Source organism: Peromyscus leucopus, chromosome 8b (assembly GCF_004664715.2).
Source record: "Peromyscus leucopus breed LL Stock chromosome 8b, UCI_PerLeu_2.1, whole genome shotgun sequence".
NCBI lineage: Eukaryota > Metazoa > Chordata > Mammalia > Rodentia > Cricetidae > Peromyscus > Peromyscus leucopus.
The window spans coordinates 776,950-790,164 of NC_051086.1; the positions used below are offsets into that span (position 1 = coordinate 776,950).

General features: G+C 50.9%; 1 protein-coding gene across 1 annotated transcript in view; it reads right to left on the minus strand.

Moving 5' to 3' along the window:
• Positions 1-651: 651 nt before the first annotated feature.
• C8BH16orf96 (chromosome 8b C16orf96 homolog) overlaps positions 652-13,215 on the minus strand; it is a 29,019-nt gene continuing 16,455 nt past the window's right edge. Inside the window, exons 7-16 of the mRNA XM_028894876.2 lie at positions 12,832-12,942; positions 11,605-11,679; positions 10,641-10,805; positions 8,433-8,551; positions 7,978-8,040; positions 5,626-5,718; positions 4,368-4,542; positions 4,086-4,179; positions 1,836-1,916; positions 652-1,100 (exon numbers count right to left, since the gene is read on the minus strand). Of these exons, the coding sequence (XP_028750709.1) occupies positions 937-1,100; positions 1,836-1,916; positions 4,086-4,179; positions 4,368-4,542; positions 5,626-5,718; positions 7,978-8,040; positions 8,433-8,551; positions 10,641-10,805; positions 11,605-11,679; positions 12,832-12,942 (1,140 nt within the window). The 3' untranslated portion in view covers positions 652-936. The remainder of the gene's footprint in view (positions 1,101-1,835; positions 1,917-4,085; positions 4,180-4,367; positions 4,543-5,625; positions 5,719-7,977; positions 8,041-8,432; positions 8,552-10,640; positions 10,806-11,604; positions 11,680-12,831; positions 12,943-13,215) is intronic.

Below are 13,215 nucleotides of genomic sequence, written 5' to 3' on the forward strand. Positions count from 1 at the left end.
ACACACACACGGGCTTACACTATAATACACCCTCTCACACACAAATAAAAACAATTCAGTTCATGATAGTGATCACTGGTAGGAATGATTACAGAAAATAAAAATAGTGCATGGTGAAATTTGCTTCCCATGAGGAACTATTGGCCTGTACAGACGACTCAAGGAGACAGAAGCCAGTCCTGAAAACATCTTAGCAGAATGCCAAGGAGAGGGATTTTTGTTTTTGTTGTTTGACACAGGGTCTCATGTATCCCAGGCTGGCAGTGAATTCACTATGTAGCTGAGGGTGACCTTGGCCTGGTCCTCTTGCCATCCCAACTAAAGTGCGGGTATTTCCAGTTTATGCCACTGTCCCAGCTCCTCTGGTGCTAAGGGTCAAACTAGGCAAGCACTCTGCCAACCCAAAGGGGTTGTTTTAAAACCACTTTGTGGCTGGCTGGCGGTGGTGCAAGTCTTTAATCCCAGCACTCGGGAGGCAGAGCCAAGCGGATCTCTGTGAGTTTGAGACCAGCCTGGTCTACAGAGTGAGATCCAGAACAGGCACCAAAACTACACAGAGAAACCCTGTCTCAAAAATAAATAAATAAATAAATAATAAAACCACTTTGTGCTATTGGGGGAATTGCTTAAGAAATTCAATTGGCTCCATGAAAAACTTCACTCAAAAGCTGTGTTATTCATGAAATTGTTGGCCAAGGATTGTGTGGTTTGTATTTTAGATACATAGTTAAACACTGAGTCAACATGGGTCCCCTATGCAGACTCTTCCCCCTATATCCAGGATCCCTGCACCCTTTATTGGGTCTGATCCAGGGTCCCAGGTCTTTTCTTTAGAGTGAAGGGGACCCCATGGTGGTTGGGTCACAGGCTTGTGTCTTACGGGGCGTTGGTGTGCTCCTCCGCAACCTGTGTGCTCGCTAGGGACTCCAGCCGCAGCTATTTCAAGTGCCTGGCGGATCCAGAGGCCTCCTGCAGATCCTTTGAGAGTGGGATCAGTGGCGGCAGCTGTGGCACCGGTGGCAGGGATGGCGGCTGAGCCACTGTTGCGGCAGAATGTGGAGAGGTGGCAGAGCTGATGATGTTGCTGCGGGGGCCCAAGGCTGGAGACGAAGCAGGAGAAACCCGCGCTGTGTTCAACATTTCTGAAAGCTGCTGGCCTGATGGAGTTCTCCCCCTCAGGGAACAGAAGCCAGAGCCTAGAGCTGCATTGTAAGCCATGGCAGGGCTGGCCACTGCACCTCCTCTGGTCCTGGTCCTGAGTGCTTCCTCAAGGGTGACTAAGACACGTAACTCCAAAAATGGGCACTAGAATAGAATGTGCACCCCGAGGGCAGGGAACTTGGAGTTGGGATCAGGTGTCTGGACTGAGCCTTAGCTACTTTATCTTTGGAAAGGACAAACAGCAGCACCCTGCTGAACCAGGACAAGAACCAGAAGAGGCAGACAGGAAGTGCTCTGTGAATGTTAAGGTCCAGAGATATGTATGAACCAGGAATGCTCAAGGCCCAGTCCTCTCAGACTGGCTCCGGGCAGCCCTGGACAAGAAACTCAGGACTGTAAATGGCCTCCTTTGTCCCACCTCTGCAGCCAGGGGGGCCTCTGGGGATGGGTACTGGCCAAGAAACTCCCCCGAAGGGGAGTGCAGAAGCCCAGAACAGCTAGAGGACCCACAGCCTGTTTTCCTAGCCAGAGAGCAAATGGCTTCCAGGATATGGACAGAGCAGGCAAGAATGGAAGAGGTGAGTGGATGAGGCCCAGGCTAAAGGTGAGGGAAAAGGGGAAGGGCCAGTAGAAGCTGGAGGTCTGCCAGAACCCCAGGTGGGTCAGGTACTCACGGGGGTAGCCTGGAGCAAGTAAGGATCCGGTGCGCACACGATCACCCATGTTTTGAACTGGGGCATACGAAACCTTCACAGCTGAGGAGAAAAGATCTGAATAGCTGTCACCTGTCCAGAGTTCTGGCTCCTACATCAGGCCAGACTTTCCACTCTGGTGAGATCCAAGCAAGGTAAAGCTGAAGAGCTTGTCACAGTTCAAGCTCTACTTTATTATGTGATTTTGGGAAATATACTACCCATTGAGAAAAAAGCCCTTCCCTCAACCACTGTAGAAGGTCCACAGTGATGGAGACGGGATTAACGGTCTCCCCACTGGTTCAGGCTCCTCTCCTGAGACTGCTTCACACCAAGAGGACCTTCCTTGTGCGTTTGTGAAATGCCTCTCTCGTGGTTGCTCTGGGCAAGCAGTCTGGAGGGCTCATCAAACATTAGCCCTGCTGTCCCGCTTCAGTGATCCCTGAAGCCCAGCTCAGCCCCTCCCGTCAGATCTGCACTGGGGTGGCTGAGCAGTTACTTCCTGCCTGGGCAAAGGGCATGGGAGACGCTGCTCTGCTCTCTTGGTAATAGGATGGGGCCCGTGAGTGAGTGGCATGGTGGACTCCTAAAAGGTCTATTTCGTGGAACTCACAGATGTGACCTTATTGGAGCAAAAGATCTTTGCAAGTGTAATTTCAGGTCTTGAAATGGATGACCCTAGATTACACTAAGCCTGAAGTCCAGTGATAAGTGTCCTCATGAAAGTCAGAAGAAAAGGAACTGGAGGAGGAGGAGGAGGAGGAGGAGGCTGTGGCAGCTGGAGTGATCTGTCCCCTGCCAAGAGGCTCCAACTGCCATAGGAGCTGGCAAGACCCGGAGAGACTTTGGGCCGCTCTGAGGAGAGTATAGCTCTGTCTATACTGTGCCTTAGGACTTGAGCTCTGGGGAAACTGTCCTGGGGCTCTGGGGCCCTGGGGTGTGGTGGTTAGCTTCAGCAGCTGCTGTGGGGTGTGTCTTCTGTCCAGCACATCTTTTCTTTGCATGTCAGGCTTAGTGCTCTCGTCCATGGACAGCCCATGGAATTCCTATAGACATTCTGGGATCCTCTATCACTCCTGATGTGAATGCTTCAGGGCCTGTGCAGGGGCAAGCTTTAGACATATCCTTCCCAGAGGAAAGCATCCCAATGGGTGTGCAGAGAAGCTCCAGTTTTGTATTGTTTTATTATACACCCAGTGATGAAATCAAGAATCTTGGGGTCCCAGACACCAGAATAACCCCAGCAACTGAATCAAACTGCACAAAGATTGGGGTCTCTTGCTGCTATGACCCTTGACCTCCTGAGTCTGGTCCTGTCCATGGTTCTTTACCCATGTCCCAGTTTCTATGCTCCAGGTAGACTCATACTCCCCAAGTTCTACCCAACCTACCACAGGGCCTTTGGATCTGCTCTTCCTCCACGCAGACACACTCCTCCCTCTCCACCCTTCACTGACTAACTCCTGTTCCTTCTTCAAAGGTGTTCAAGCTGTCTAATCGTTCCCCTGTGGACCAGCTTTGCCTAGCACAACTCTCTCATCACCACCCCAGCAGCCCTCCCGAGACCAGCCTTTGCTAGTGTTCAGCTGCTGTGGCTGGGGCCTTTCTTCAGCTCAGCTATTCATTTGTTTTCCAGTACTGGGGAAAGAACCCAGGGCCTTGCGTTTATGAACTCTATCACTGAGTTCTACCTTTAGTCCCTCAGGTCGGTTGGGGGTTTTTTGTTTGTTTTGTTTTGTTTGTGTAGTTCTGGCTGTACTGGAGCTTGATCTGTAGACCAGGCTGGCCTTGAACTCAGAGACCCACCTATAAGGCCAGCCTGGTCTCCAGAGTGAGTTCCAGGATAGTCAGGGCTACACAAAGAAACCCCGTCTTGGAAAACAAATAAAACAAAAACCAAAAGGTGTGTGCCACCATGCCTGGCTCCTTCAGGTTAGTTGTTTACCTGTTTATCACTATGGATTCTTGCCTTCTGTTACGTGCTTACAAGGCTATACCCACCCTTCCACCAGCCAGCAGGCCCCAGGGGGCCATTCACCACTTCCGCTTCTCACTCTTTCCTGGTGCCTGGTGAGATAACCAGCACACGATGGGGACCTTACTCTCGGAAGTGACTATGAGGGCTCCTTGGCCAGAGGCAGCACCAGCCCTGAGTCCACCTGCCTCTCCCTGTCCTGGCCAGCAGAACTAGACCTCAGGGAAGGAGTCCCAGGAAACACTGATTCTCCTCACCTGCCAGGTCCTTCTCCCCAATCCGAGTCCCAGTCTGGCTGTTCATTCGGCCTTTGTACAGAACCCCATCCACTCCCAGGATGTCCACCTCGGCCTGTGGGATGGCACAGGTCCCAAGTCAGAGTCTCCACTGCCACCCCTTTGCCTTAATGCACACAGATGCCCAGAGCCAGGCACAGCCAGGGCACGGCCTCAAGGTACCCTCAGCTCAGGGCCTCATCCCACACCTGGGGCTGGGTATGCTGCTGTCCAGTCTCTGTGGGAGGGCACAGCCAGACTCACAGTGTCATAGTCCATCAGTACAGGGTCACCATAAGGGTAGAGTGTTGACAGGTCATGTGACTTGTGCTTGAAGGTAGTCTCATTTCGGGGTCCATCACCCCAGTCCTTCTGGGAGCCCAGACCCTCTTCCTGGACTCCAAAGTTCCGGAAATGCAGCTGCTGCTGCTGCTGTTCCCTAGACAGGGCAGAAGGTCAGCACCACATGGAGAACCCTCCCAGAGGACCCCGGCACAGGCCCCAAGGCCCGGACAGTGTCAAAGACAGTGGGTAATACAGCAGGCAGGCCTGAAGTGTGGTTAGCAAACACAGACATGGACAATTCTGGGAGGGAAATAACCCTTACTCCCTTCTCTGAGCCAGCCACCCCTGGAGCCCAGGTCTGGCCTTGCCAAGTACATGCTCTTGCCCTGGGCTCCAGTCATCAGACATAGGAGTTTAGGGAGCCAGCACAGGTCACTCATCCATCCCCTGGCAATTATTAATGCTTAGCTGTTCATTCATTCTCCCCACCCTTGTCCCACTCCTGGCCAGAAGCTCACACAGGCTGGGCCCTGGAAGGACCCCTGGAACCCAAGAATGAGGAAAATGGAGCTGAGATCCAGGTAGCGGGCTAGGCTGAAGGAGAAAAATGATGGCAGGCACACTCCCCAGCCACTCTCTAGCTGAGGTCTTGGACAGGTCACATAGTCTTAGTCTCTCCAACTGTGAAGTGGGATGATAATGGAACACACAAAGGAAGCTATATGACCCAGCAAGGGCTCCCAGGATCCTCAATTACTCACCCACCAGGAAACAAGCATGTTAATACTAGATTCCAGGGATTATAAGACTTATCAAGAAGCCCTCCCATTTCCACCCCCGCCCCATTCATTCAGCAGTGCTGGAGATTGAACCCAGGGCCTTGTGCAGGCTAGACAAACACTGCCACTGAGCTACATCCCCAGCCCTTTTGTTCTGTTTGTTTGCTTGTTTGTTTATTTATTTTCTGTAGCCTAGGAAGACCTTGAGATCCTTTTCCCTCAGTCTCCTGAGTAGCTATGGTAATATGCCTCTGCTATAAGACCCACCTAAGCTCAGGCCCACAGTAGATGCCAATGCAAATGTTGGTTCCTAACTTCCATTGTCCTCTGTGCACTTAACAGCCACCCCAACCTTCCAGACGGGCATCCCAGGCCCTCTTTGGCTCTTGCATTGAAGGAAAGCCTCGGTGGCAGAGGTCTTGGGTCTCACCGAGGATGGGGGTGGGCATGGCCCTCACCTCATCAGCTGCCTCTGCAGATACTCGAAGCTGTTGGCACTGGCTGGCCTCATTTGTGACAGCCCACGGGTGTTGCGGATGGTGATCAGGTGTCTGTGGAGAGAGAGAGAGCCAGGGCTGTGGGAGGCGCACGTGGCCAGCAGAGGGCTCCAGGCTCCCAGGCCTGGAGAGAGGAAACTCTGTCAGCAGCTAAGAGCCCAAAGTCCACATACAGAGCTTGCAGCTGACAGTCAGGGGAAAGATACAATCGCTGTTCAGAATATAAAGTGAAAACCAAACCAGGGGGAGTGGTGAACCCTTATAATCCAACGCTTGGTAGACTGAGGCCATTGGATAACAAGTTCAAAGTCAGCCTGTACTGTTAGTACATACTTCGTTCAAGGTTAAGACTACCTTGGAATACACACACACACACACACACACACACACACACACACACACACACACACGTATGCCTTTTTCCAGTAATAAAAAATAAATAGTAGTCCAAAACCAAAGGAGGGAAATCCTAGGGATTTGTTACAGATAGACGTTTGCCAGGAGCCGTGGCACAAGGAGAGGACACACTGCCTGGAAGGAAGGGGCGTGGTAAAGGACTCGGGCACACATGGAGGATGCACACCGTGGACACTCCATGCGGGAGCTCCCTTCAAATGGCTAAGGTTATGTCCTGTGTATTTTGCCTCCATAAGGAAATAAAAATAAATCCAGAACAGCCTTCCAGGGAGCTGGGCACGCTCCACCTCTCATCTGTGCGGCGGTCACACACATGCAGAAGTGTTTTTTACTGTACTGATGGTAAGCTTCAAGGAAACATGTTCAGTGAAACATACTGATTTCCATTTTATAAAGTACAGAAAGGCACAAGGAAACAAGCACCAGAACAGGGACAGACTTTGACATTCATATCCTTCCAATATTTTGTCCATGTTTATGTAATTTCTTTAAAGAAAATGGGAAAATCACATACATATGCTTGATTTCACTTATCTTTTTTCCTAGTCGTTAATATTCTTCCACAGCCGTGCTATCCGGCATAGTAGCCGGTGGATACAAGTGGCTAACAAAATTCAGACAAGGTTTGAGACCCAGATTCTTGGTCACATTGGTCCTCAGCACACATGCACGGATGGCACTTCCACCCAGGACTGCAGTTTGTGCAGAGACCGGTTCCTCACCGGGAATGTCCCCCTGGACCAGCGTTCCACCTACAGCTTAGTCTACACCATCTGCTGTGGCTGTGCCTCAGCTCCCAGCTGTCTCCAGTCTTTTTACTACTGTCAATAAAACCTCAATGCCATCCTGTGGTTGGAAAGGAAAATCCTGGTGGAAGCCCTACAGCTCCCTGCTGCTTTGGGGGCTGTGACAGCTTTGTGGGTCTCAAGGCTGGCCCAGCTCTGCAGAGACCAGCAGTCCAGGACAGATTACTGTCTGTCAGCTTACAGTCGCTATATGACCCAGCATCTTCTCTCCTAAGGTTTGTTCCCCAGACAGTGGGAAACTGGTACTCAAATAAATACCCACCAATGTTCACAGCAGCGCTAGTAACAACAGCTGAAAGAGACATCCCAAATGCTGAAAAGGTTTTCTGCCCATACAATGGAATATTATTCAGCTGTAACAAAGGAGCGGAGCATTGATTGCTGCTTCACCGTGGAGGAATCTCATTATGCGCGGTAAGGAAGGCAGACACCAAAGGTCACATAGTGTACAGTCCCGTTTACAGGAAACAGTTGGGAAAGACAAATGGCTTCCTGGGCTACGGGAGGTGGCACTGAGAAGAGACTCCTAACGGGACTGGGGATGCCTTTGGGGGACTGAGCAGTGCGCTGGAATTGACTAGAGGCAACAATTGCAGTGGTACAGGCCACTGAACCACGCCCTTTACAAACGTGTCAAAGTAAGGGCAAGGAGTTGGGATTAAAGATGCGCCCCGGAGATCCTGATGGTGGCAGCCGTGATACGGGAGGCCAGCCTGGAAAGCACAGCAAGACTCTGTCTCCAAAAGATTAGTGAACTCAGAAACAACAAATGCCTACGTTACCTCAGTGATCCCTCTGTCCTTTTTCTTTTTTGTGGCTCTGACTCAGTCTCTGGTACAAAACACTGACTAGGTGGTAACGGTGAGAGAGAAGACCTACTCCTCTGTATAGGGCACCACTGGGGGGACAGGCGACGTGGCTATAGAATGGTGTGGAAGGATGAGTACATAGGTAGTTGTGTGTGTTCGCATATGGAACAGCTGTATGTGCCTGAGGTCTGCAGAGCAGTCACCGTGTGTATATGACGACTGGAGGAAAGTCGTGCTGGACCCTGCAAACCCGGAGAGCGCCCTCTGGCGGCGGTACTCACGGGCCGGTCATCATCTCTACAGGCCGCTCACAGGAGATGCACTTCACACGCTCGAACAGTTTCCTAGAGGACAAGGTCAGTAGTCAGAGGTTAGCAGGTCCCGGGGCTAGGGGTGGGGTGAACTTAAGGTTCCCCAAGCCCCTTTGTCAATGCCGGAGGCCCCGGGACAGAGCTCTGTGGTTTCCCACCCCATGCAGACCCAGGATTGCGAAGCCACCCTTAGAGGAGGAAGATATACGGAACCTGATGGCAAGCTTCTCTGCCGTCAGATAGGCCTGCCCATTGGTGGGCCTATCCCGGTTTCCCTTCCCTCTCTGAGCCTCAGTTTCTTCATCTGAAGAGAAGCCTGGAAGCTCTCTGCTGCGTCCGGCCCTCCCTGCCCCCGTCCCCACGGCCAAGTTCTAGAACTCGAGGCGTCTCTCTGTTGGCAACAGTATCAGTATCAGCACCCTCACTTCTTAAAGCCTGCAGCACTGTCTGGGTCGAATCGCAGGCCTTCTATCAGAAGCTTCCGAACTACTTTCCAGACCTCTTCTACGTCCCTCTTCAAGCTATTCAGATCACTGTGAACCAGCTGCCAATCAGAAGGAAGAAAGAAGGCTGTCAGTTAGCTGATCCCAACAACCTGTAGAGTGACACAAAGAACAAGAGAAAGAGACCCAGGAAAGGGAAAAGCATTCAGCTCATGCCTTTATGGGTGCTGTTGGCATCGGGGATCTGCAAAGTCAGATTCCCAGTAGCCTTTGCAAGAAATGCCCCCAGCTCCTGCCTCCAAACCTGCTGCTCAATTGCAGGGCTAGAGGCTGGAAAAACATTTCTCCAGGGAACCCTATACTCTGACTTTCACACACCTGAAAATATTTATGGAGGGTTTGCATATAAAGTGGACAATTGCTTTAGCATGCTCATAAAGTTGTGTAACCATCACAATCAAAATTTTTTTTTCTAAATTTTCTTTTGAGACAGGGTCTCTCTACAGAGCTCTGGCTGTCCTGGAACTTGAACTCACAGACCTATCTGCCTGTCTCCCAAGTGGTGGGATTCAAGGCGTGTACCACCATGCCTGACAAATTTATTTACTTATTTGCTTACTTTTTATTTTGGTTTTTCGAGACGACAGGGTTTCTCTGTGTAGTCCTGGCCATCCTGAAACTCGCTCTATAGACCCGGCTGACCTCAAACTCAGAGATCCGCCTGCCTCTGCCTCCCGAGGGCTGGGATTAAGGTGTGCGCCACCACCTGGCAGTTTATTATTTCTTTTAGAGCCAGTACCTCACTATGGAGCTGAGTCTGGCCCGGAAGCCACCATCCCTGCCTTGGCATCGGAAGGACTGAGATAGCAGCTTTACACCTCCACACCTGGCTTCATAGTCTATTTTAGAACATCTACATGACTCTCCAAGAAAACCCCATTTCCATTTACCCCTATTTCCTCCCAAATCCCCAGCCCCTGGCAACCAATAACCTACTTTTTGTCCTTAGAACTTGTCTATTCTGGACTCCTTTTCCTTTTCCCTATAAGACAGGGTCTTGCTATATTATTTCGGCTGACCTCCAGACTCACTGTATCCCAAGCTGGACTTGAACTTGTGAACCTCCTGGGCTGGGATACCAGCTGTGCACCACACCACCCTCATCCCTGAGTTCAGTGAGTTATATGCAAATTCCTACGTGGGTCACTTGTCACTCGGCTTTAGATTCAGCTGCACTGGAGCAAGAGACCCACAGGCCAGCTGCTCTGTGGAATGTGATGGGGTTATGACTTTGCATTGACTTGTGTCCTTTCTTTGAGGAACTGTCTCCACAAAGACGGTGCCCCCATCTGCTTGCCTCACTGCTTACCCAGCAAGGAGCGTAAATGCTGAATGAATAAATCTCCAGCTTACAGATGGGAAAGCTGAAGCCTGTGTAAGACTCAAACCCAGAGCACTTGACTCTAAACTTGCCACCACAGTTAGAAGAGCCGTGTAACGTTGTCACTGCTGCGTCTCAGGGACACTGTGCAAGAGGAGGCAGGCCTGGGACTCCCTGTCTACACTCCCCAGGTGTGGCACACTGAGGTAGTCGCTGAGTGACGCATGGACAGACGACAGGCATGGTCCTTTCTACAGAAGGCCTCCTCCACCCTAACCTGCTAGTTTGCTTGTACCACCCTACTAGTTAAGCCTCCTCGTGACTCCAGAGGTGGCGGGACTCATGCCACTGGGGTCATCCCTCTTGCTGAATGGGGCCAACTGGTATAACCAACAGGAGGATTCGGAATGAAGGGAGTGCCTTCCAGAGCTGAGGAGCAAAAGACATTGCACATTCTTCTTAGTGTCTTGGGTCCCTTGGGGTGTGTGTGTGTGTGTGTCAGGGGAAGTGGCTGCCATATGATGAGGCCCCTTAAGTGGCCCTAAGGAGGAGTCAGTATATGAGACACTGAAGCAATTTGCCAACAGTCACATCTGGGACCAATCTTTGAAGTGGCTTCGTGTGGTTCGTTCAGATGACACAGTTCGAATACCACATTTGCTCTGACTTGGGAGTGAGTCATGGGTCCTGGAGCACCCGGGAGGCTGCTTCCAAGTTCTTGCTCTTCAAAACCATCAGCACTTGCTCTCTGAAGCTGCCAAGCTCCAGGGCAATTTGTCAGGTAGCAATGGCTCCCAGCACAGGCTCACCTTGGTGTTCAGGTCCTTCCTGAGGTGCTTCAGTGACTTCTTCCAGTCACTCTCCTGGGTGGAGATTTTCAAGAGCATGCTCTGGACCATCTCGTTCAGCTCCATCGCCACCACCTCCAGGTCCGTTCGGCTCGCCTTGCTTGCTAAGGCATCCTTGTCAGCTTTCTAGGCAGAGGGGGTTCAGGGCAGCAAGACTGCTGGGGAGGGAGACCCCTGATCCCTGTGGTCAGTTTTTCTAGTTGAAGGCCATGAATGTGTAGCCTTAAGTTCAGTGGCGGTGTCTACACTGGCTCAGACACAGCTGTGGGATCTGAGCCAAACAGGAAAGTTGATGTGTGACTTTTATGTTTATATTTTTACAGACAGAGTTTCATGTATACCATGGGATACAGGCTAGCCTTGTATGCCTCAGTCATGGATAACCGTGAGTTTCTGATTCTTCTGCATCCAGTGGTGGGATTATGGGTTCACGCCACTGTGCATAGTTCATGCAGTGCTGGGGATTGAACCCAGGGCTTTTTGAATGCTAGGAAGGCACTTGACTAACTGAGCTACATCCATTCCCCAGCCTGATGCCTCATTTTTTGTCTTATTTTGTTTTTTGAGACAGGATCTCACTAGGTAGCCCTCGCTGTCCTGGAACTCTTTCCAAAGGTCAGGCTGGCCTTGAACTCAAAGATCCACCTGCTTCTGCCTCCTGAGTGCTGAGTGCTGGAATTAAAGGCAGGTGCCCTCACCACCCAGCTCTGTCTGATCTTTTAAATAGTAAATAGTGTCACTAATCTCCAGTCATGGGAAAGAGGAGTGGGTAGGTAACTTCTGAGGCCTCCCAGAATTCCTGAGTGAATACAGGCAGAGGGAATGGTAGCTGCTGCCTTTGCCTGGGTACTTCTGATCCTGATTGGCAAATCAGAGGCACAGGATTGACCGGGGGTGGGAGGCAGGGGACCCTCTGCTTACTCACTTCTTTCAGCTCCTGATCCATTATGGTTTTATCTGCTTTAATCAGATCCAGCCTGTGGATTTCGTCCTTGAGGGTCTGAGAACAGAGCATAAACAGCCTTTATTGTGGCCTTGAGGGTAAAATCTGCTTTGTGTCTCCAGCTTTGCCATATGCTAGCAAGGGAACTGGGGCCAGATGGGTACAAAGCAGGTGGCTGGGTCAGAGGCCATGCTCACGGACGACTGGGACAGAAGAGAAGCCACATGAGACTAGGGACAAACTAACTCGTGTCAGTGGTGTCACCAGAGGCCATCCCAAGGCAGCACAAACTGGTGCTGGCCATTCAGTTTCCTGGATGTTTCGGGCCGGTTCACCTCACCTGGCCTACGGTGGGGCCCGAGTCTACTCTGATATCAGCAGGCCATACACTGTGCTCAAGAATTAGAGGGAAACCCTTAATTCCTATCATATAATTTCATGAAATCCCCTATCAGACCTGGCCTGTCTCCACCTAATAAATACCTCCCATGCCAGGCGATGGTGGTGCACATCTTTAATCCTAGCACTTGGGAGGCAGAGGCAGGAGGCTCTCTATGAGTTCAAGGCCAGCCTGGTCTACAGAGCAGGTTCCAGGACAGACACAGCTGTTACACAGAGGAACCCTTTATGCGTGGGGGATTTTAAAAAAAAGATTCATGTGTATGATGTTTTACTTGCATGTTTGTGTGGGCACCACATATATGCCTGGTGCTCATGGAATCCAGAAGAGGGCATTGAATGCCCTGGAACTAGAATTACTGATAATTTTAAGCTGCCATGTGGGGGCTGGGAATGAAACCCAGGTCCTCTGCAAAAGCAGCCAGTGTTCTTAGCTGATGAACCATTTCTCCAGCCCCTGGGATTACTTTTTTATTTTATTTTATTTATTTATTTAGTTATTTACTTATTTATTTATTTACTTAGTTTCTTGAGACAGGGTTTCCCTGTGTAGCCCTGGCTTGTCCTGGAATTCACTCTGTAGCCCAGGCTGTCCTCGAACTCACAGAGATTCACCTGCCTCTGCCTCCCTAGTGCTGGGATTAAAGGCGTGCACCACCACCGCCCGGCTAATTGAAGTGTAATTTATGCAGAATAAAATGTCATCTGTTTCCCTTCATTTAGTGGACCCTTCTATAAACCCTTTGGGGAGTCTCACGGTCCCAAGGGGACTTCTCCTGTGCCTCCCTCTTGGTCCTCAGACCTCCGGACCTTGAAGTCATCCATGCGAATCTGCAGCTTTTCCACTATCCTGTCCAGCACCACGTAGTTACTCTTCATTTTATCTATCTTGTGGCCCCAAACTCTCTCAAGTTCTTCTTCCTAAATGGGAGAGACGATGACAGCTAAGGCCTCTGTTTCTGATGTTGCCAAAATGGAACGGACCCTGAGACCAAGAAGAGATGCCAGGTCTGCGCACACCAGTCTGGCTTCTGAAAGCACATGAAATACTGATTGACAGGGACAACATGGACTCTGCTTGGATGCAGCTGATAGACCACCCCACTCACTTCCACAGAGCTTGACTGGGAGGGTGATAGTCAAGAGGCTGGTCCCAGGCTCCAGCCAAACCCCCATCTTCTCAAAAGCTCCTCT